The sequence below is a fragment of the Pteropus alecto genome, unplaced genomic scaffold (assembly GCF_000325575.1).
Source record: "Pteropus alecto unplaced genomic scaffold, ASM32557v1 scaffold8, whole genome shotgun sequence".
Taxonomy (NCBI): domain Eukaryota; kingdom Metazoa; phylum Chordata; class Mammalia; order Chiroptera; family Pteropodidae; genus Pteropus; species Pteropus alecto.
Window position 1 is genome coordinate 8083598 of NW_006494609.1, and position 20772 is coordinate 8104369.

Genomic DNA, 20772 nt, shown 5'->3' on the forward strand with positions numbered 1-20772 from the left:
ATCTTTGAAAATATTAGTCACGTTTGATAATGAGTATAATCTGATTCCTGCGAGTTCAATTTGCCAATCTGACCCTTTGTGTTATCCCGCCTGTAACATTTAATTTGAACTGGAAGAATTGGTATGAATGATACATGTCTGAACCCTATCCACTCAAAAAGGCCTATTAATAATGACAACTCAGCTGCAATGCATATCCCGGGTTCCCAGGCTGTAGCATCTAAATACAATTTCCCACTAAAAGGAATCTGGGTCCCTTGGAGAAATGGCTGAGATTAATTTCTGGATCAGGAAATGTGTAAGATGAATTTTGGACATCTTGCCCTGCCTGAAAAGAAAGAATTTTAAAAGTCACCTACAATTAGTCAAAAGAACAAAAGAATGAACTTAAAAGGACTCTCAATGGCCCAAAGTGGGATAATGTGAGCAATAAAAAAGAATGACTGCAATAGAGTGAAGCATAAATATATAAAACCCATGGATTTGTAATGATGCTAAAAGCAAAGCAAAACAAACAAACAAAAACACATTCACTGGTCTCCTCTGGAGGTTGCTAAGGCACCAAATTATTATTTGAAAATATTTCAAGGGAAAGAATCAAGCATTTATCCTGCTTCCCCTGTATGGAATATATTTCAGAGTAAGCAAATAGTTGATGAGGAAAAGTTCCTCTTTTTAAAAGAATCCCAGGTAACAAATGCAGGAGAAATGATAAATTCGAAAACCATCATTTTGCCACGCCTAATGAAATAATGGATCTAGACAACAAAATCGTTGCCAAAACCTCTAGGTGGAAGGTCAGCGAGGAACTTTTAAATGGCTGCATCAGGCAGGTGTTCTCCACCCAACCTCAGTGGTTAATCACTAGAAGTGAGACAATCCGATACTACATGCCTCCCATGTGATACAAAACACTCCCAGGAAATACAAAACACTATCTATGAAATATTCTCAATAAAAAAATAGAACTGACTCTACCCAAGCTTCTAGAGCTAACTAACTTCTAGTTTACAGACAGAACAGCAGAAAGTGGGACATGTTTAAAGGACATTAAAAGAATACAACCAGCTAGATTCCGAATGTGGGAAGTTACATAGCACAAAGGTCACTGTTTCTTTAACAAAAGACACTTAAAAACTAGGGAGGAAGACTTGTTACAGATTAAGAGGAACTTAAGATCTAAGCCTCGATACTGATTCCAACAAACCAATTCTCAAAGACTTTTGAAACTGTGAAAACTGAACAGAATCCGGGTATTGGGTGATATAGGTCTAAGAGCTAATTTTGTGGGTGTTATAATACTATTGTGATTTTGTTGAAAAAAGCTATTTTTCTATATACATACATAGGTAAAATAATATGTGGAATCTACTTTAAAATACTCTAGGAAAGATAACAGAGTAATAGTAAGTGGGGTAGTAAAGATGAAACAAGAGTGTTGAAGCTCATGATGGTGGGTACCAGGCAGGGCCTTTACACCCTCTCTTGGACATCTCCCTGATAAAAAATGAAAAAGAATGAACTAAACTATAGTATTTGGCCAAAATTTTAAAATGGTAATATACACTTGGCAGAGGTACAGGAAAAAAGTAGCTTCAAAGGAAGCAAACACAATTACTTTTCTGAAGAACAATTTAGCAATATCTAGTCTTTTAAAATTTTATATTCAGTCCAGCAAATTCACTTTTAAGAACTAATTCACTGTAGAGAAAATTAAAAAAAGAAAAAAAAAAGAACCAATTTTCAGGGAATTTTCATATATGTGCAGGTATATCTAAAATGATCTCCCAGCAAAAAACAAACAAAAACATTGTAAACAATCTATTTCTAAGTTATAGTATATTTACATGTAAAATTTTTTATAGCCATTAACCATTAAGTTATAAAAGAGTACTAAATGATATGGGAAAATTTCAAAATAAACTATTAAGTGTGAAATCCATGATATAAAACAGCATACATGTTTTGATCCAATTTAGTCTTCAAACCACACATTTAGGAAAAAAGCCTGAAAGAATATTCTCTATGATGTAAACTGCTGTTATTTCTAGTTGATGGGATTGAAGTACTTAATTTTGTTTATTAGTTTTTCTATACACGAATATGGAATACTTATAATAAAGAATATATCTTTAAAAGGTAAAATCTAGACCAATTCCTGAAAGTGGCTAATAATGGAATAAGTGGGTATTGCAGTGATATTTGAAATAACAAACTAAATGAAATAAAGTCGGTGGGACAGGACAGAGTGGGGAAATTAATAATTAATTCTTTAAAGGAGAGATATTTAGCACACTGTATTGCGAGAAAGATCATGTTTCAAGTTTTACAATTTAAGTTAAAAAAAAAAGATGTCAAGAAGGTGAAAGTTAGAAGAGGATTACAGTTTATGTAAGCTTCAACTGGACCTAAATGGCATTACCTAGGATGACTGAAAAGGTTACTGCAGAAAAAATCCTAACACAATTCTGAAAATAACCAAAGCAGCCTGTTAGACAATCCTGCCTGAGTTTCTATTGTGTGTACTACTCTGACAGATTATTATATACTGGAGTCTAAAAAGGAATGTTAGGATATCAATGCAATACAGATGTAACTTTATTGAATTTGGCTTAATGTGGGTCAAATCTGTTAAGTAAATAACTCTGATATATTAAAAATCTAGAAAATCCTGCAAAACTACATTCTCTACATTAGATGTGATTAATAATCAGTAAAACCAGACTTCTGCATCTTTCTACACTACCTTTAAAATTGTAGTTGTCTCCTTCTTAAATCAGGCAAAAGCAAAGAAAATGTCCAGACTACCTGGTTTCCGTACTTTCGTTGCTTCTTCATAATCCTTGTTTTCTGAATTTGGAGATTCTAGAAAGCTGATTTCTTCGGTGACACTCTCTCCTTCTTGGCCCCTGAGGCTGTCTTCCTCTTCTTGAATAGGTGATTGCAATTCTGATTCTTCTGAATCAAGAAATATCTGACCAGCAACTACTCTGCCTGCTGTGCTGTGGTCCTTTACCGACTCATCTGATGGCAAAGAAGTCTGAGAATAGAACGTACTTTTAGTTACCAATAGTACCCAAACTCCCTCCAACCTAATCTGACCATTATTTTTATAATCCAGATATATCTCCTTTAGCTCCTGTAATGTGCCATATTTGCTCATCCCTAAAGGAGAGATATTTAGCACACTGTATTGCGAGAAAGATCATGTATATGTATAGTCATTTTGTCTTCAACACTTGTCTCTTTGAATTTCATATGTATAGTCATTTTGTCTTCAACACTTGTCTCTTTGAATTTCAACTTAGATGTTACTTCTCCCAGGAAGTCTTTCTTAATTACTGGAGTCTGGGTTAGGTTCTTACCATACATGCTCCCAACATACCTTACACTTTCCCTGTGATAGCTCTCTATTACAACTTCCTGTTTCTTATCTATATTCCTTCTAATCTAAAGATCGGAGATCATAACTGATTGGTCTCCTTAGATATGTAATAATCAGCTTTATCCATTTAACCAACCACTTTAAGTGCATTAACTCAATAGATTTTTTTTTTTAAATTGACATAAGTGGAAACAAATGACAGAGGTTCAGTCTTCAAAATTAAAAAACCTTAAAAACTAAAAAAAAAAAGAAAAAAGGGGGGAATAAAATCAATCTCATTGGATAGTAAAAATGTTACTGCCTTTAGGCTCCACATATATACACACTCCCGCATTCAAGTTGAAATTAAACCTAATAATCAACACTCCTAATGGAAATATTTATTATTTTCTCCCCTATAGATCAATGATTTTTTCCTCCAGAAGAACTAGAACTAATATTAATACCAGTTATCAGCTAACTTTTTCTTTTCTTTTTCAAAATCCAATGCTCAAAAGGTTTAAGTTTCATATCCTTTCTAAGCTACATAATTCAAGCTTTTAAACTAGGCATCAAATACAGGTCAATACAAATTTTAGCACATACCTTGGACTCTAAGGATTCGTCCTGGCCACTGTCTTCATCTGTAATTTTAAGACAAGTCAGTCATCTTTCTTGTTATTATTTAAAAAAAAAAAGCATTTGATAAGTACGAAGTACAACAAAGAATAATAAGACACTGGATAAATAAATCTAGAATTATCTAAAACTGGTTGTATTCAGCAACTATTCAGAAAAGATTAAGTAAAAGGTAAAAAAGGGTTGGGGGCATAGTTTTTCCTCTTTCTCCAGGAAAGACATTAAGCTTTATCTGTTACACAGGTAGGAAGACCAACAACTACCACACAAAAATAGACACTTCAGATACCACCCAATTCTATATATAGTCTACTACTAAAAATGAGTTACTAAGTTTATAAAAATAAATCTCTGATTTTGTGGTCCAGGATTCCACCTATTCTTTTCCTCTGCTCAGAATCTGGAGTTATACCAGCTTATTTTAGTGCGAATTAGCCCTTTATCATTCTATTATTCTGTGTTTTCTTGCTATTACTTCTATTCTGGCCACTTGTTATTCTTTTTCCTGCTTTTAAATAAACACATTCGACAACCCAATATCCATATGCAAATGTTTGATCTTTGTGTTCTTGCCAGTTAAAAACATACACCTGTCAGATGAGCTCCAAGTTTCATTGGTACCCTTAAAATTACCCAATTTTGTCTAGGAGTGAGCTTTACTTTTGCCTGCTCCATAAATTATATGAGAAATTAACCAGTAGAAAAAAATGCTATAAGACCATGCAATTTTTACTAAAAATTTGGTGTTAACGGTTGCTATTTTACTTCATATGGCCAGTCATACCCTAAATATTATTTGTAACTTGTAACTCTTTAGAGTATAACAAAAACATGTTTTGGAATTTGTATTATCATAGTACTAAGCTAACTTTAAGAAGTATAACCAACTCAAAATTATGTACAAAACATACCACTCTATTTCACAGTATTTCTTTTGAATACTTGAAAAAAAAAAAAAAAAAAACCCCGGTCTACTGGTTTAGTGAGGTTTTGTCATATACAAAAGTGCTGTCAATTCAAACTTAAACTATAGCTATTTTCACATTCACTGCTTTCAGATTATCTTCCAAATACATTTCTTTCTGGTGAGTGGGGAGCATGTATTAGTCCCCTAGGTAGTGATGTCAATTAATTAATATCACCCTTCATGTTAAACTCCCTCACAAGCATCACCTAAAGCCCAAGTTCTAACATACGGTTCAAATTCCACTCTCAGCAAATCTTGGGATAAAGGGAAAAAACTTCATCTCTATTACATATTGAAGTTGTATGGGTGGATGTATTAAATTAATCACAAACATTAACTAATATATCAAGAGCAGACATTAAATACGTAAATATATATCCTAAAAGACTGAAACTTTAGATTAGATGGAACTCAAATCACTAAATTTAGTACCTTGCCACAGCAGGTCACATATGTAGTTAATCAGTAAAGTGGAAACAAATGACATCTATTTATTCATAGATGCCTATGAATAAATTTTAAGACATGTATATTTGAGACACTACAAGCTGTTAGGCATTACTGTGTTTTTGAACTCTAAGAGACATGGGAATTTGTGACATCAGGGTCATTTCATGTGAATTGCATCACGCTTCTCTCTCTCTCTCTTTCCTCTCTTCACAAACTAGGAATATATACTAAGATTACTGGTAAATAAGAGAACTCTTTCTCATTTACTAAACTGGGAGAAGCTACTCCAGATGGTAGTCTTAAAGCATATGCTATTTTCTCTTTCAAATTGATATATACATTCATATATCACATTTAAAAGAAGTTGCTTTAACCTAGAAACTTCTGATATGTAATAGTCAGGTAAAGATTAAAGACACTAAAGTAACATATAAATAAAAAGAAAACTGTAATGCTTTTGTAACAACACAGACATCAAACAACAAGAAAAATGTAAAAGGATTTCAATGAGGAGTGATGGATTTCTCATGCAACAGTATCACATCCAAAATATAATGGTTTGCATTACACTTTAGTAGTAGTACACTTTCCTTTGGAAAAGACTAATTTTCATTTTTATTAGCTAACAAAACTGCAAAGTGCCAGGGATATTCTTTCAGGGAAAAGTAATCATTACAAATTCATTTTCCAACTTGTCAGGTAAATTACACCGATACACCTTCAAACACAGAAAGCCTTAAGAGTTTGGAGAGACATCCCGTCTTCTGCTTTGTCATTAAATCTATGCAGATCCTAAGATACTCTTAATTCTCAATTATTCCAAATCCACGTCCTGAAAAGCAGAGTTCAAAACCCGACTCATTACACATTAATCTTACACAGGTACAATATAGCAGGCTGGCCCAGCCTCCTTTTTCTCAATGTGTTAAAAAGGAATACCATCTGCCCTGCTGATTCACAACGTTTTGAGGGACAAAAGAACAATGAAATTAAATATCTTCTGCGATCTGAAATCTACCCTTTGAATAAATGATATTAATATAACTATTACTTGAAGTAGACCTAATTTAAAAGACTCTAATATTGTTTGGCATAAAGAAAGAAAAGTAAACCATTTGCCTCTTCCTGCCAAAAATAAGACAACATGTATTTCTAAGTGAGAAAAGTTATACCATTTTTCACTATTATCTTAAGAAAATGAAGGAAAAATCTTTTTAATCTCCTTTTAATTTACTTATTCGCAGAGAACACATTTCCAATAAAAGTATCATTTTTTACATGCCTCTAAAAGAAGATATTAGATAACAGCTACTAACAGTGATAGAATCAAGATTCCCTTTGTTGGCTGATAATATTCTACCTGGTAATAAATGCAACTTGTCCTGGGTAACCTTTAACATTCAAACCTCAAGGCAATGCAAAATTATGACCAAAACTTGATTTTTACATCACGGCAAATCTTTAAATCTAAGCTAAAAATGAGGCTGTCATCCCGTATAAGCAATTTAATGAATAAAAGTCAACTGAAAATCCATGTACTCATTTTATAAAACTTTACCTCACATAAGTGTTTAGTGATATTTGCACTTTATGTGAACACAAGATGGCCTCTATTTTCTGTCTGTACATCTACATTGTTTTAGTTCTAGTTAAATTTTTGCCTCTACCAGAAAAATGTTTTGAACAATTTAAGATGGAAATCACAGCAGACATTCTTGAACCTAGACCTCTGCTTACATCAACACAACCCAAAGACTTAACACTTCAGTATTAATAGTCTCCTATTATAATATACTGAGAATCCCAACTGTTGATTAAATGACTTCAAGTATTGCCACGAACATGAAATTCCAAGTATAAAAAATTTAGTCAAAAGAAGACATAGGAAAATGTATGCTTTAATTTTCTTTATATTCGGAGAACTGAATTCAGAGAGGTATATATCATGTTCTTTAACCAATAGTTCTCACAGTTTAGTGTAAAGAATCACTTGTAAAGCTTGTTAAACTACAGACACCCTGACCTGTTCCAGATCTAAAATTACACTTTTAACAAACCCCTAAGAACAATTCTGATGCAGGTAAACCATGGTACATCAGGTACTCTACCCATGATACTGAAGAGTTTCACTTCATACTTTCTTTGATTAAATAACTGCTAGCAGTGCTTCAAGAGTTAAGTAGTTTTAAAGATTTGGTCATGAATGCAAAGTATCACTAAAAGGAGAGAGGGTAAGCAGACCTCAAAGTATGACGTGGGCAGTAAAGTACCTAGTATATGCTTGTTGCTTTTGAAATGATATTTCAGATCACATTATGGACAGAATTTTAGGTTTAGGCATCTTATTTTAGAAGCAGAATGATGTTATGGCGTTGATTTACAACTAGGACAGATAATTTGGGGATTCAAGTAATCATCTGGGAAATTTTCTGTTGGAAAAAAAAGAGTTGACATTTATACCCTGCCTTGTTCCAAAAAGATTTAAAGCCACAGAACAGCTGTCTTGTTATCAGAAACTGATTAAAATTCAAAAGCTTTATTGTACTAATTGTTTCTTTACCAACTTAGAAATACTAAGTGTTTCTTTACCAACACTCTCAAAATAGAAGTTTTCAGATGTAGACAGATTAAACTGTTAAAAAAGAAAAGTAATTCTTTTCAGAACCAGAGTATAAATCACCTAATTGGAAAATCAATTCGAAGCACACAAATTTCTATATCTATATAAAAAGGTAAAACTAGTTGCTATCCATTTTAAACTTATAAGGACCATGATTTTCTCACAAATCATAAAATTACTGTCAAGAAAATGGGGCAACTCAGAAACACTGTGACAGGGGTAAAAACCACTTTTTCAAGAATACTCCTTAAAAAGGAGGAGGGAGTGGACACAATTACATCAAAAGTTTTCATTATTCAATAGACAGAGACCAGGAACCATCTCAGGTACTAAGCAAACCACTGTCAACATCCTGGATTTGATGGACCTGGCTCTGCCCAGTGACAGCCCCAGGTGTGTCAATTACTTAAATTACAATTCCCAAATCCAGTTTCAGACCCGATGCAGCACATAATCTACATGAAAGTTGAGGAAACTCCAGTAGGGCTCGTATGTCATTGTGGATCGAAGCTAGCTGTCGGAATTCACTCCCAAGGAGTCAATTCCTCATTCGTGATAAGGAGTCCTGGAAAGTTTAAGTGAACAGAGGTGTGGGCAGGGTGACCGCCCCTTCTCTACCTCCCTTCTCTAGTTCCCTAAACACTCCCTCTCGTTTTGGTCAACCGAAGCCCAAGGAATGACAGCCCACTAATGACAGGCTAGTGCAAGGTGTGACCAGAAAGAGTGAAGTCCCTAGCTTGAGCTCCCAAGGCCCTGCCCCGGGATGCAGGCCGGGGGGGCGGTGGCTCCTGGCCTCCAGTCCGAGGGGGCGGATACTGACCTGAAGATGCCAAGGCCGAGCCCAGCAGCATTGCACACAGCAGCAGCGTCAGCCCGACCCGGACCCGCATCCTGCTCTCGGGGCCGCTGCCAACCCCTGGAGCTGTCGCTTTCGCTCTGGCACCACCGACTCAGCTGCCACCGCCTCGCCGCTGCTCTTCCTGCTCCGGCCTCTTTCCTCCGCCCCTTCCCAGGCCTCTCTGCCCAAGAACGCAGCCAATCCCCACCTGCCGCCGCGGCCTCCTTGTCCAATCGCCGCGGTCTTCCCGCCCACCCACCACCACTTCCCCGCCCCTGGGGTCACTCATTGGCCAATCAGTGCGCGAGACTCCCACACCGGCTTTCCCGGTTGGACCACGGCGTCACCGACATGGCCCCAGTTCATTGGTAGCTCCTGGGTTCAACCATCCCGGAATGAGAGCGTGAGTCCAGGGCTGATAGAAAAGAGTCACCCAGGACTACAATTCCCACAATACACTTCATGGGCTTCTCTCTGATTGTGCTGTTGGGAAGCGTAGTCTCTCCCCGGGCAAGATTTAAAAATGCAGGTGTCTGTTGAAGTTAAGGGAACTTAGCTAACACCTGGGCTAATCACTAACTCAAGGCCTTGAACCACGGGATTTTTTTTTCTTTTTTCTTTTCTTTCTTTTTTTTTTTTTTATGTGAATATCTTTTCTCTAAAGCTGATTTATTTCTCCTTAAAAGAATCTTCTGCTCTTTTATACTAAGGGTACACAACCCAGCTTCTAATTTTTTGTGTGTAGAGTTTGAGGAGGAGGATTATTGGTTAGACATTTATATAGTTAATGAAACAATCTCCCTTATTATTCTAGCTTCCCTCTGGTTTTTTTTTGTTTTTTTTTTTGGCCAAAAGAAATATTAAGAGACACACAATAAAGTTAAGAGTTTGTATGTGTTAAGCTTCTCTGCCTCTGTTTTATTTAGAAAATTTAAATTTTAATAGTGATACCAACACTAAGGAAAAAATGCAAGAGCTAGGATGAATTTGAGGTATTTCATTTTTAACTCAGGTAAAACAGTACCATATATATGGAAACGGGATGGAACTCACTACCATCCAACTTTCTCCCGCAAAACAAGAGAAAATAAACCCCACCCTGTTCAAATAATTTCAATGGTAGTTCTTATTTTTACAAGGGCCACCAGATAGTAACCATGTGGAAACTGTGCCAATAGCCTTTGCCAAACTCTTCAGACATTTGTACTCATCCTTTTCTTTTTGTAAGTTACATTGTTCTCTTCCTCATTGACTGGGTTCAGGAAGCTAGGCTGATGTTTTTGGAAATAAAGGTGACAGTGTGCATTGCAGAAATGGAAGAAGTCTTGTGTATTAAGTGCCAACTCCAGGCATGCTCCCATTGGGTAGCAGGGCAACTTCATGGGCTTGACGACTTCATTAATTTATGTCATTCTGGTTTCCCTAGGATCCATCCACTGCTCTTAGGCATGGAAACTTGACAGTGCCAGGTTTTGGAAAAGTCACACTTGCCAGATATCTTGATACCTCTGGGCATTTATCTCCCATCTTCTTTGATAGGGAGACATCTCTTCCACATTCACATTAGAGAGGATGAAGAAAAACTATTGTCCCATGAAAAGAGTTCTCTTTTCTATTACTACCTTCTTGGCACTCATCTCTCTCTCTCTCTTTCTTTTTTCTGATTAGATTTTATTTTCAGAAAGGCATATTAATTCCAGTTTGTCGAACAGATTACATAATCAAGGGTTGGGTTTTTTAAAAAATGTTAACCAAGAAATTCCACTTTTATCTGCAAAAGTCAGGTTATGCTGTTAAATACAGCCAAGATTATAAGAATACAAATGCCATTAAGTCTACTGGATCTTAAGAATTATTCATCAGCACTCACAAGAAAAAGGCAAAACTTTGCCCTCCTGAAAAGTTGTATCACATTTTAGAAAACTAGTAGAGCTTCTGGAAGCCTCAATATTTGTAATTATGCTAATAATCCTTAAAATGTATATTATACAATCTGTGCCAAGTCAGCTAGGAGTCAACAGGCTTGATGTCAGCAGGTAAAACACATTCCTGCAGACCTATTGCCATTCATGATGACATTTAGAGGTCCCAAACTGCAATCTCGAAGGCTCTTTCCATTGCATTTGTACAGTGTACATACACACATGAAGGGTGTTCCTACTAGCAATATTTAAAACAAGTTCACTTAATACTGCAAATCACATGTAGCATAGAATGTTCAAATGTTCAGTCTTGAACTGTATATGACAAAGCCAAAATATCCCACCATTCCAATAAAAACGGAAGGGGAATAGTGTTAACACACCATTAATTTATGTGGTTAAGTTTTCCTAGTGAAAGACAGAAAAGCCTACACAAAATCTGGGGACAGAATAAAATTCAAATTTCAGCCACTGGTACCTCTCCAAAGACAGACCTGGTGTTTCTACACCCAGCCACCTGGAAAGCTTACCTCTGGCTCTGCCAGACACCTTCTAGTTGAGAATGTTACAATCATTCCAATCACTGCATTAAGAATCTTATTGCCCCTCACCGTATCAATGTTACATCTGTAACATCAAATCATGCCTACATGGCAACACTGTGGCCATGAGGGGAGAAGATGAAAGCATTCCCTGTGAGAGAGAGAGTTGAAAAAAACCTACCTCTGTCCCATTCTGCCCTAAAAGTACCAATCATACTATTTAACTACATCCAAGCAGCCAGAGGGGAAATAACTGAGGATTGCAAGAGAATCTAGTCAAGTTGTCCTGCAAAGAGCAGAGGAAGAAGCATGTAACCTAGTTCAAATCACATGTGATTCACTCTTAAACTTCTTCCCTCAAATGGGCTTTGTCTGCAAACAGGACTGGCTTTCAAAGTTTGAGTCTCTTATCTAAGTTGCTCAAACTAGTTTTAGTCTTTCCTAACAGGATCCAGTTGGATAATATAAAGCTTTTGAAACACAGCAGCAAAGGATATAAGGAATACCTAGAAACAGGGGGCTGAGGAGAAGCCCTCCTGGTGTTGACTTAGAGAAAAAGGTTCCAGCAAAGGGGTTGCCAGCAGTTTTCCCTGACGAACTTGTCCCATCATTTTTTGTCACAAAGACCCTTCTGACTGCAATTATTCTGTAGCTCCTTCTCCCCTGGGCTTTTGAAACATAGTTGAAATTGCAATTATGCAATTATCAAACCTCCAACACTGGTAAAACGTTTATGTCTGGGCTTTGAATGAAGACATGCATAAAAATTATGTTAACAATTGCAGATGTCAGCGTAGCTATCACCTATGTTTAGATAGGTGTAGCACTTCGGGCTACGACCTGATGGCAGAGGACAGACAGAATGAGCAGGAACCTGAGCAGGAGCATGAGCAGGACAAACCCTCCTTTTCTTCTCGTTGTGACCACAGAATCTGACCTCTCCTAGGGTTCTGCTTCCATCGCTGCACCCTCATTGCTATTTCTGTCACTAACAACATCTTCTCAGAGTTCCTCTGATTTTAAATCATAGAGTAAAATCTGGTATACTTTCATCCACTTTTCATCTTATTGATTATTGTGTCCTAACAATTGAACTATGTAATTACTCTTTTATGTAACCATTTTTCTCTTACTCACTGAAAACTTCCTTACTAGCCCTCATTTTCCCTTACTTTCCAGATGCACCTGAGTTCTAGCTGTATTCACTAACATTATTCTCATTTCCTTCTAACCTAAACCACATACCATGGCGAGATAATTTTCCATAAACACCGCTTTCATATTCATATTAAAAAATTTTCAATGGCCGCCTTAGTAAAAAAAAAATTACAATTCCTATTGACAAAATAGGAACTTATTCTGACAGTTTTACTTCTTGGGGAAGAACTGGGGAAGAAACTTCTGCCTTCTACAGGAAACCCAGTGATTATCTGATTGACGAGACTGAGAAAAGTTCTCTGCTTAGTTAAGACCCAACTTCTTTTTTTATCTTTATTTACTGAGTGCTTCTCATATTTATGGCCCCATGCTAAGTGCTGCATAGACAACTTATCCTCTTCTCTTTTATTGTTTTCCAGTGTGGGTAGGAAAAATTTTTTTAACTCCTAAGTTTTTTTAGCTGGTCTCATAATCAAATGAACATGAAATAGATGAACAGGAGAAAATAACTAAATGTACTACATATGTACATATGGGGTTTTCCTAAGAACATGGGACCCCAGGCTATATCAGGCAGTTGAGACTAATATACCATTCTGGACTAAGGAGAAGGAGGCAGGGGACTGGGGTTTCAAAGGGAAAGTAGATTCACAAGCAGATGAGAAAGAGCAAACATTTGGTAAGCAAATTGTGGCTGAGCCACTCACAACAATGGGACACAGAGGGGAGTCTGACAGCCTTTCTTAGCTTCTGCCTATCTGCCATACTTAGATCATTTTATGATGCCAAGGTGATGCTCCTTTCCTTTAAGCGGGTTTTTCTATCTGAATTCCTTTAGGCATGTTAAAGGGGAGGTTCAAAGACTCTGAGTCCTTTTGTTTCTTAAAAATAATTGGCTTAAAATAATGAATATCCCAAGAAGGCACGTTTTGGGGTGGCAAACTCTGCTTCTTCTCACCAGATTTCCACATGAACACACTCTTGCCTTCTCATGAGCTCCCCTACACCCCCTACCCCCGCCCCCCACTGCCTTTGCTTCTTCTTAGACTAGACTTTGGCATCCTTCCGCATCTCACTTGCATTTCATCTTGGCTGAGCCTTCTCTATTTCCACATACACACTCTTGCCTTCTCATGAGCTCCCCTACACCCCCTACCCCCGCCCCCCACTGCCTTTGCTTCTTCTTAGACTAGACTTTGGCATCCTTCCGCATCTCACTTGCATTTCATCTTGGCTGAGCCTTCTCTAACCAGGCCATTCTTCATTAATCTTCATTTCTCTCTCTACAGAGCAGTCACAATCTTGCCTTTTAAGTGATTTGTAAGCTTGCTGAGGCCAGAGGCAATGATATAATTCTGTGTATAGGTATTGCCTTTGCTTCTTCTTAGACTAGACTTTGGCATCCTTCCGCATCTCACTTGCATTTCATCTTGGCTGAGCCTTCTCTAACCAGGCCATTCTTCATTAATCTTCATTTCTCTCTCTACAGAGCAGTCACAATCTTGCCTTTTAAGTGATTTGTAAGCTTGCTGAGGCCAGAGGCAATGATATAATTCTGTGTATAGGTATATAGCATTGGATAGGTACATAGCACATATAGGTGTATAGCATTGCCACATACTAGCCCTAGATAATTACTCATCGATTGATATATATTCCTTACTTATAAAGTGTTTTAATAATAAGATTTTCAAAATACTTGTCATCTACTATAAGTTTAACCTTAAACTATCTTAGAGAGAAATATTAAGGAGTTATGTTTATAATCCTATTACACAGAAAATTTACTTCACTCCTCTGCACCTCATCTCCAAAATGGGTATATTAATAATACCCTGTACACTAGATCTGTTCTGAAGTTCAAAATTAATACGCAGGGGAAACAAGTGTTTTCTTCATTATAGAATACTCTACAAACATTATTTCTTCTCGATTGCCTGGCTGAAGCAAAAGAGCAAAGGAAACAAAAAAAAATTAGTTTTATTAAGACTAATATTGGAAGCAACTGAAGTGTCCTACAATAGATGATTGGATAAGGAAGCTGTGGTACATATATACAATGGAAAATTACTAAGCCATAAGAAGAGATGATGTGGTGACAGAAAGAAATCTAACTATGGGAGGTGAACACACAATGTAAATATATATGTACCTTACTGTTAAGTGCACAGCTGAAACTTATTGGATTTTGTTAACCAATGTCACTATAAAAAAATCAATACTTTTTTAAAAAAAGAGATGAAATACTGCCATTTGTGACAACATGGATAGACCTTGAGATAATCATGCTAAGTGAAATATGCCAGAGAGAAAAAGCTGAAAACCACATGATATTGCTTATAGGTGGGATATAAACCTAAAAGCAACAAACAAACATGACAAACAGAGACTCATGGACATAGGCAATAGACTAGTGGTTACCAGAGGGTAGAGAGGTAGGAGGGAGGTAGATAGGGTAAAAGTGAAGAGGAATTTTCATTCCAAAGGCTAATCAGCTCTCTGTTCTCCTTCTGTAAATATGCTTGCTGCATGAGCTGTACTCGAAATTGACTAAAGACTCACCTTCTCTTTTGTTTGATCTGTCTAAACAATAAATGTAACTATTTTTACCCCCTAGCAGCTCCCCTGCTTTGTAACACTTTGTAACTGCCGGTAACCCATAGCAACTCCATCCCCCCCCCCCTTTTGTAATGCAATGTAAGTACCGGCAACCATAGCGACTCCCGTGCATAGTGACGGTCTGAGGACATATTAACCAATCAGCCTATGCCAAAAAGGGTCTATACAAGGAATGGTGCAACTGAGCTCCCGGCCAGATCTTCGGAGCGCTAGCTCTTCTGGAACTGTCGGCATAATAAACCCGAGTTCTCCAACTCTCCAGGTGCTGCTTGGTTTCTTGCCAGTCTAATTTTGGATCTTTTCTACAACAAAAGGGGTCAAATATGTGGTGTTTAGTAAGAAATCTAAATATGGGTGGTGAATACACAGTGCAATATATATATGCCTTCCTGTTGAATTGTACACCTGAAACTTACTGGATTTCATTAACCAATGTCACAATAAAAAATAAAAAGACTAATAATATTGCTTTTGTTCCCTTAATTTGAAAGAGTTTAGAGCTGCTAGAGCTCTTGTCTTTAGCCAGCAATGAGTAATTGACAATGTTCTGTGAATGCTCATAGACCTTGACATTTGGGGGAAATTTCAAGTCCCTAAAGCAGTTCTAGAATATAGTGTGAGAAAGCCAAATCCATTTTATCAGCTGGCTACATTGGATGATTAGTAAAAAGGTTGTGCATTCTCCATGTCCTTATCCAGTCTGAGCATAAATTCCCAGTTAAAGTTATGTATTTACTGTACTTGTACAAAATGTAATATTATTTATTAATTCATAGACTTCTTTAATATTTACTCAGCTGTCTGTACTTTGTTCAACTTGTCCATATCAGTGTTCTGGGTCATTTTCATAGATTTCCAAGTTGCAGAAAACCTGTTTGCTCTGCATTATGACACAGCATAAGACCCAATGGAGGTAGATAATAAGTCTCTTTTTATGCAGATAACATTGATGTGACCTTATTTCTTTGAAATGAATCAAGCAATCTGCAATAATTAAGACCCTCCTGAAAGCGTTGAAGACACAAAGCCAGCTTGCTCTTCACTTCAGGATGGAGAGACAATGCCCAGAGTCTTTTCCTGAGAATGGAATGACTGTCACTAATTCCAGTTGACTATATCCTTGCCTGTGCTGTTCTTATGGATTGATATGAGTTGGCAATGTGGGTAGGCTGCCAGCGCTTGTATCAACATATCTGCCAGGGTAGGATTCAGGAGAGGCAGGGAGCAAAAGATTTCCCCTTCGGGGATTAGAGAAGAATGTACCTTCTCTGATATAGATGAAGTGAATTTAAATCATTACTTTTGTGTTTCTTTTTTTATGGATACTTGAAAACACAAATCCTCGCACCTTATCTTGAGATAGAACCTGGCATCTCCTCATGTATGTTCTGAGCTCCTTCAGTAAATGGACAATAGCTTTACACCTCATTGCATCACCTATAATTCCAGGATTATGTGTGGCAAGTACTTAAGTAGTAATAAAAAAAAATAAGCTTTAAATATTCATGTTACTTTCTATGATTTTCATTAAATGGCATAAAGGTCAGAGCTTAGATCCCAGGTTGTGGAGCCGTGTATTTAAAACATCTAAGCTTTGATGATGAATGGTGTGTGTGTGTGTTCAGGCTCTGTTTACCAAATTTCATCATGAAGTGACGTTTACTTTTACTTTGGAGGTGTATATTCTTTCTGAAAGGTGTTGACTCATACCAGATAAAGGGAAAGCCAGGATGCCTTTATACCCTGAATAAATGCACAGGCATTTTGGGTCCATTTTCCCATAAATTTATTAAAATTACCGGTTCTGGAGAAAGACTGAATAAAAACTAAATTTCAATAAGAACTTGATTAAGTGAACTTTATAAGATGGAGATAAAAAGATTGGAGATTTTGTCTACAGCCACGCCACCCTGAACGAGCCCGATCTCGTCTGATCTTGGAAGCTAAGCAGGGTTGGGCCTGGTTAGTATTTGGATGGGAGACCACCTAGGAAGATCCGGAGCTATAGGAGTGAAAAAAAAAAAAAAAAGATTGGAGCTTCCATTTGTTGACTGAAAAATAATATCGACTGGGTGTCTCATCACCAAAGGATTTATTTGGGAAAAAGAAAAAGGTTAGAACCGAGAGCATGCAGACATGGCTAGCCACGTGTATCCTCTGGCCTGCCTGCCAGTATGGAGGGGTATTTATATTATTTATATAAGAGAAAAGTGTTGTGGCGCGAATGATTCTGAGACCCACGGAGCCAATTGAGATTAATTATGAGCCTTTATTAGCGACTGACTCTCTACCACGCAGGGTTAGGGGAGATCAGCCCTGAGCTTCTAGAGGAGGCAGCTTATAAAGCCTCCTACTACATCCTTGAATAAGCAGATTTCAAGAAGCAGAAGTTAGCCGCTAACGTTTTGTACAAAGATAAATGTATCCGGGGAACTCTCAGATCAAACAGGGCCTAGTAGACAGTTTTATTATCTTTACCTTGAAATGTTGCACTTCTCCTGGGGCTGGCGCCTGGAGATAATCACCTCCCTGTAACTGAGTTACTGCTCTCCTTGGGGGCTGGCACCTGGAGATACCACCTCCCTGAAACTGGAGAATTTCCACTTTTACAAAAGAAAGTTAATAGAAGTAGAACTTAGAACCATCGCACTTTATTATAAACATAGAGTTCTTCCTGTAGGGTTCTTGTGTATAGGGTTTTTGCAATTATGCAGAACGCGAGAACTTCCACGAGCTCCAGTTCTTCTCATAGACCTGGTTATGTCTGCTTAAAGTTACGGCTCATCTTTATCACATTAAATTCAGAATACTTGACTCCCGAGTAGATGGCAATGTTGGATAATGAACATCATATAGTCATGAGCTGCTTAACAACAGGGAGACGTAATGAGAAATGTGTTGTTAGGTGATTTTGTTGTGTGAAAATCATAGTGTGTACTTACGCAAACCTAGATGGTATAGCCTATTACTATAATTGTATGTGCTGTGCTTTTACAAGAGGAAGCACTAGGCTTGTTTACACCAGTATCACCACAAACAGGTAATTTGTAATGTAAACTGTGACAATAGGCTTTGCTTTTTGTAATGCAAATGATGGCTTAAGCTTTGATTGTGGAGGAGGTATCCACTGCACAGCTGGCATTTCAAGGAGGTATCTGCTTCAAGGAAGGCTATTCCAAAAATAAACACATTGCCAGCCTCAAGGCTAACCAAACATCAGGAAGCCCCAATGAAGTTCCTTTGTTTTGGACATTTTGGTGGATTTCTATAAGTATTTGGGCTACTTGTTTATTTCTCTTCCCCTGCTTTACATTTTCTCTCTAATGTTTTAAATTCAATAAAGAATGAACCCATAAAACCCTAGGCCCCCTGAAAATGAGGGTTTTTATAATTTTGATTTGATTTGTAGCCCTAGTTTTAAAAATCATTTTTTTTACCTCTGTGCATTTCAGATCTTAGCCATTCCCCTTGATAGCTACTAAGCCTTGAAGCAGCAGAAGACAACAGCTGGGTCCTGACTAACACTTATAAAGTTTGAGCCTCTGGCAGGCTAAAGATAACATCTGACCTAAATTATCTTTCAGCTCCTGAGCCCTAAGGCTAACGACCCCCTCTGCTGCCTCTCCATGAAACCAGGAACTTCAGAGCTGATCTCAGAGCTGTCCTCAAGATCTGAAGAAATGATTTACTACCCTTACCTTACCTTTGACCAATTAGCTCCTAACATGATCCCCAAGCCCCTAATCCACGGTGTCTTGTGATTTTGCCCAATGTAAGTTGTTAGTTACCTGCCATGGGGAGCCGGGTCTTTTGGAGCACGAGCTTACCTGAACTCTGGATTGATGTCAGTGCTAATCAATTAATTCCTTTCTCCACTGTAAACTACTGCTCATTCATCTTTTGGCCAATGCATGCAAAGCAATGGACTCACATGTTGGGGTTTGGTATCGCTGCCAGCTGGACCCCAGTAAAAGCAGAACCCCAGGCCGTGCTTTTTCTCTCTCTACCCACAACCTGCTGTGGTTGTATGCCTTGTATGCTCCAGAGCCTGTAAATAATAAACTCTTGTCCTTAAATTTTCCTAATGATTATTGCTGCAGGACATCTTGTAATTGTAATTAACATTGGTTTAGGAATGAGAGAGGTCTGTGGGAAGCTCTCTGGGGCCAGGTGAGTGTCCCCGGGCATTTCTAGCCTTATTGGTAGACTGAGACGGGCACAAAACAGTAATGCATTGAACTAAGACTTTATCACTGCTAGATGTCGCTAGGTGATAGTCACATATGGGATCTATTGTTAACTGAAACATCATTATGCAGCACTTAACAGTATTCAAAGGATAATTCTTCCTTTATTCATTCAAATGTTTTTGGGACACTATCGATGCCTCTAGGAATATACCTGTAGTTGAACATATTAGTTTTAGTACATATTGCAATGGGGAAGGACAGACACCATGGGTGTCTCAGTAAGGGAGCTTTAGAGAAAACTTGTTACACGATTTCGGCTTCGGTTGGACGATTCATGGAAGGACCCAGGAAAGCCAGGTTTGCTCTAGATTGGACGCCATTAGAAGTACCCCCAATTTCTATAATTTGGTAGAAATCAATCAATAACCCTTATCTTAAGGGAGAAGAGACTAGAATGAGGATAAAGCTATGATTGGTGAAGAAGTAGAAGTTACTCATTTGGGCCAAGAGATTAAGTGTTCAGTATTTTGTGAGCGGCACAGGAAATTTACTTTTATCTGTGTTTAGATAAAATTGCAAAACCGCCTTGCTTTGTCTCATTTTATTTTGGTCTCAGAGTAAGCTGTCTGTGGTTGGTATTCTGTGTGATTGTGTCCAACAGGAAAACAACTACGCCTGGTTTGGAACTCCAGACAAGCTTCCGAATGTCAGGGGCTGCTCTTTATTTTTGTTTCTCAGCACCTACCGTGAGAAACACAAGGTTATTAGTGCTGGGGCTTCGATAATCAAAAATCATGGAATTTATATTCCAGCCAGAGGGAGAAAGATAATGAAATAAATAAGTAAATTGTAATATATTAGAATGTGATAAGTGCTATAGAGAAAACACAAAAAGCAAAGAAAAGGAATGAGTACTGGGGGGAGGGCGGGGACCATTTAAATTTAAAGCAGGGAAGTCAGGGAAGGCTTCTCTGTTAAACTCCATTAGAGCAGAGACTTAAAGTCATGAGGGAGCCAGCCACGAAGATATGGGAGGGAAGAGCCTTCCAGGAACAAGGAGCAGCCGGAATAAAGGTTCCAAGGCAAGAGCAGATCTGTTATGTTCTCAGAGCAGCAAGGAGCCCTGTGGCTGCATGAGAAGGTGCGGCAGAGGAAGGCAGGAGAAGGGGAGCAGGGGAGGTCAGAGACGCGATTGCAGTCAGATGGTTTAGGGATTTTAGGTCCATATTAAGGGCTCGTCAGAATACTACTTTTTATGGAGCTGAGACTGTTTGAAAGCATGGCTTGGATAATGGCCTGGAGTTTATCTTCTCCTGCACAGGAATGGCCAAATTAATTACACAAACCTCTTTATTCATTGTTTAAACATAATGCTAAAGTAACTAATTAAAACAATTGTACTCAAAAGTTGAATTCAGGGGAAGTGCATGTGCTGGTTAGAAACTGAGATAGGTATGTGCAAA

The 20772-nt window shown here is 37.7% G+C and overlaps 1 protein-coding gene and 1 pseudogene across 1 annotated transcript in view; one reads left to right on the top strand and one right to left on the bottom strand.

Annotated features, from left to right (window-relative positions):
• SEL1L (SEL1L, ERAD E3 ligase adaptor subunit) overlaps window positions 1-9038 on the bottom strand; it is a 47536-nt gene extending 38498 nt beyond the window's left edge. The window contains exons 1-3 of the mRNA XM_006925500.3: window positions 8861-9038; window positions 3971-4008; window positions 2809-3040 (exon numbers count right to left, since the gene is read on the bottom strand). Of these exons, the coding sequence (XP_006925562.1) occupies window positions 2809-3040; window positions 3971-4008; window positions 8861-8930 (340 nt within the window). The 5' untranslated portion in view covers window positions 8931-9038. The remainder of the gene's footprint in view (window positions 1-2808; window positions 3041-3970; window positions 4009-8860) is intronic.
• A 7973-nt stretch (window positions 9039-17011) lies between these two features.
• Window positions 17012-17130, top strand: LOC112473796 (annotated as a pseudogene).
• The last annotated feature ends 3642 nt before the right edge of the window (window positions 17131-20772 follow it).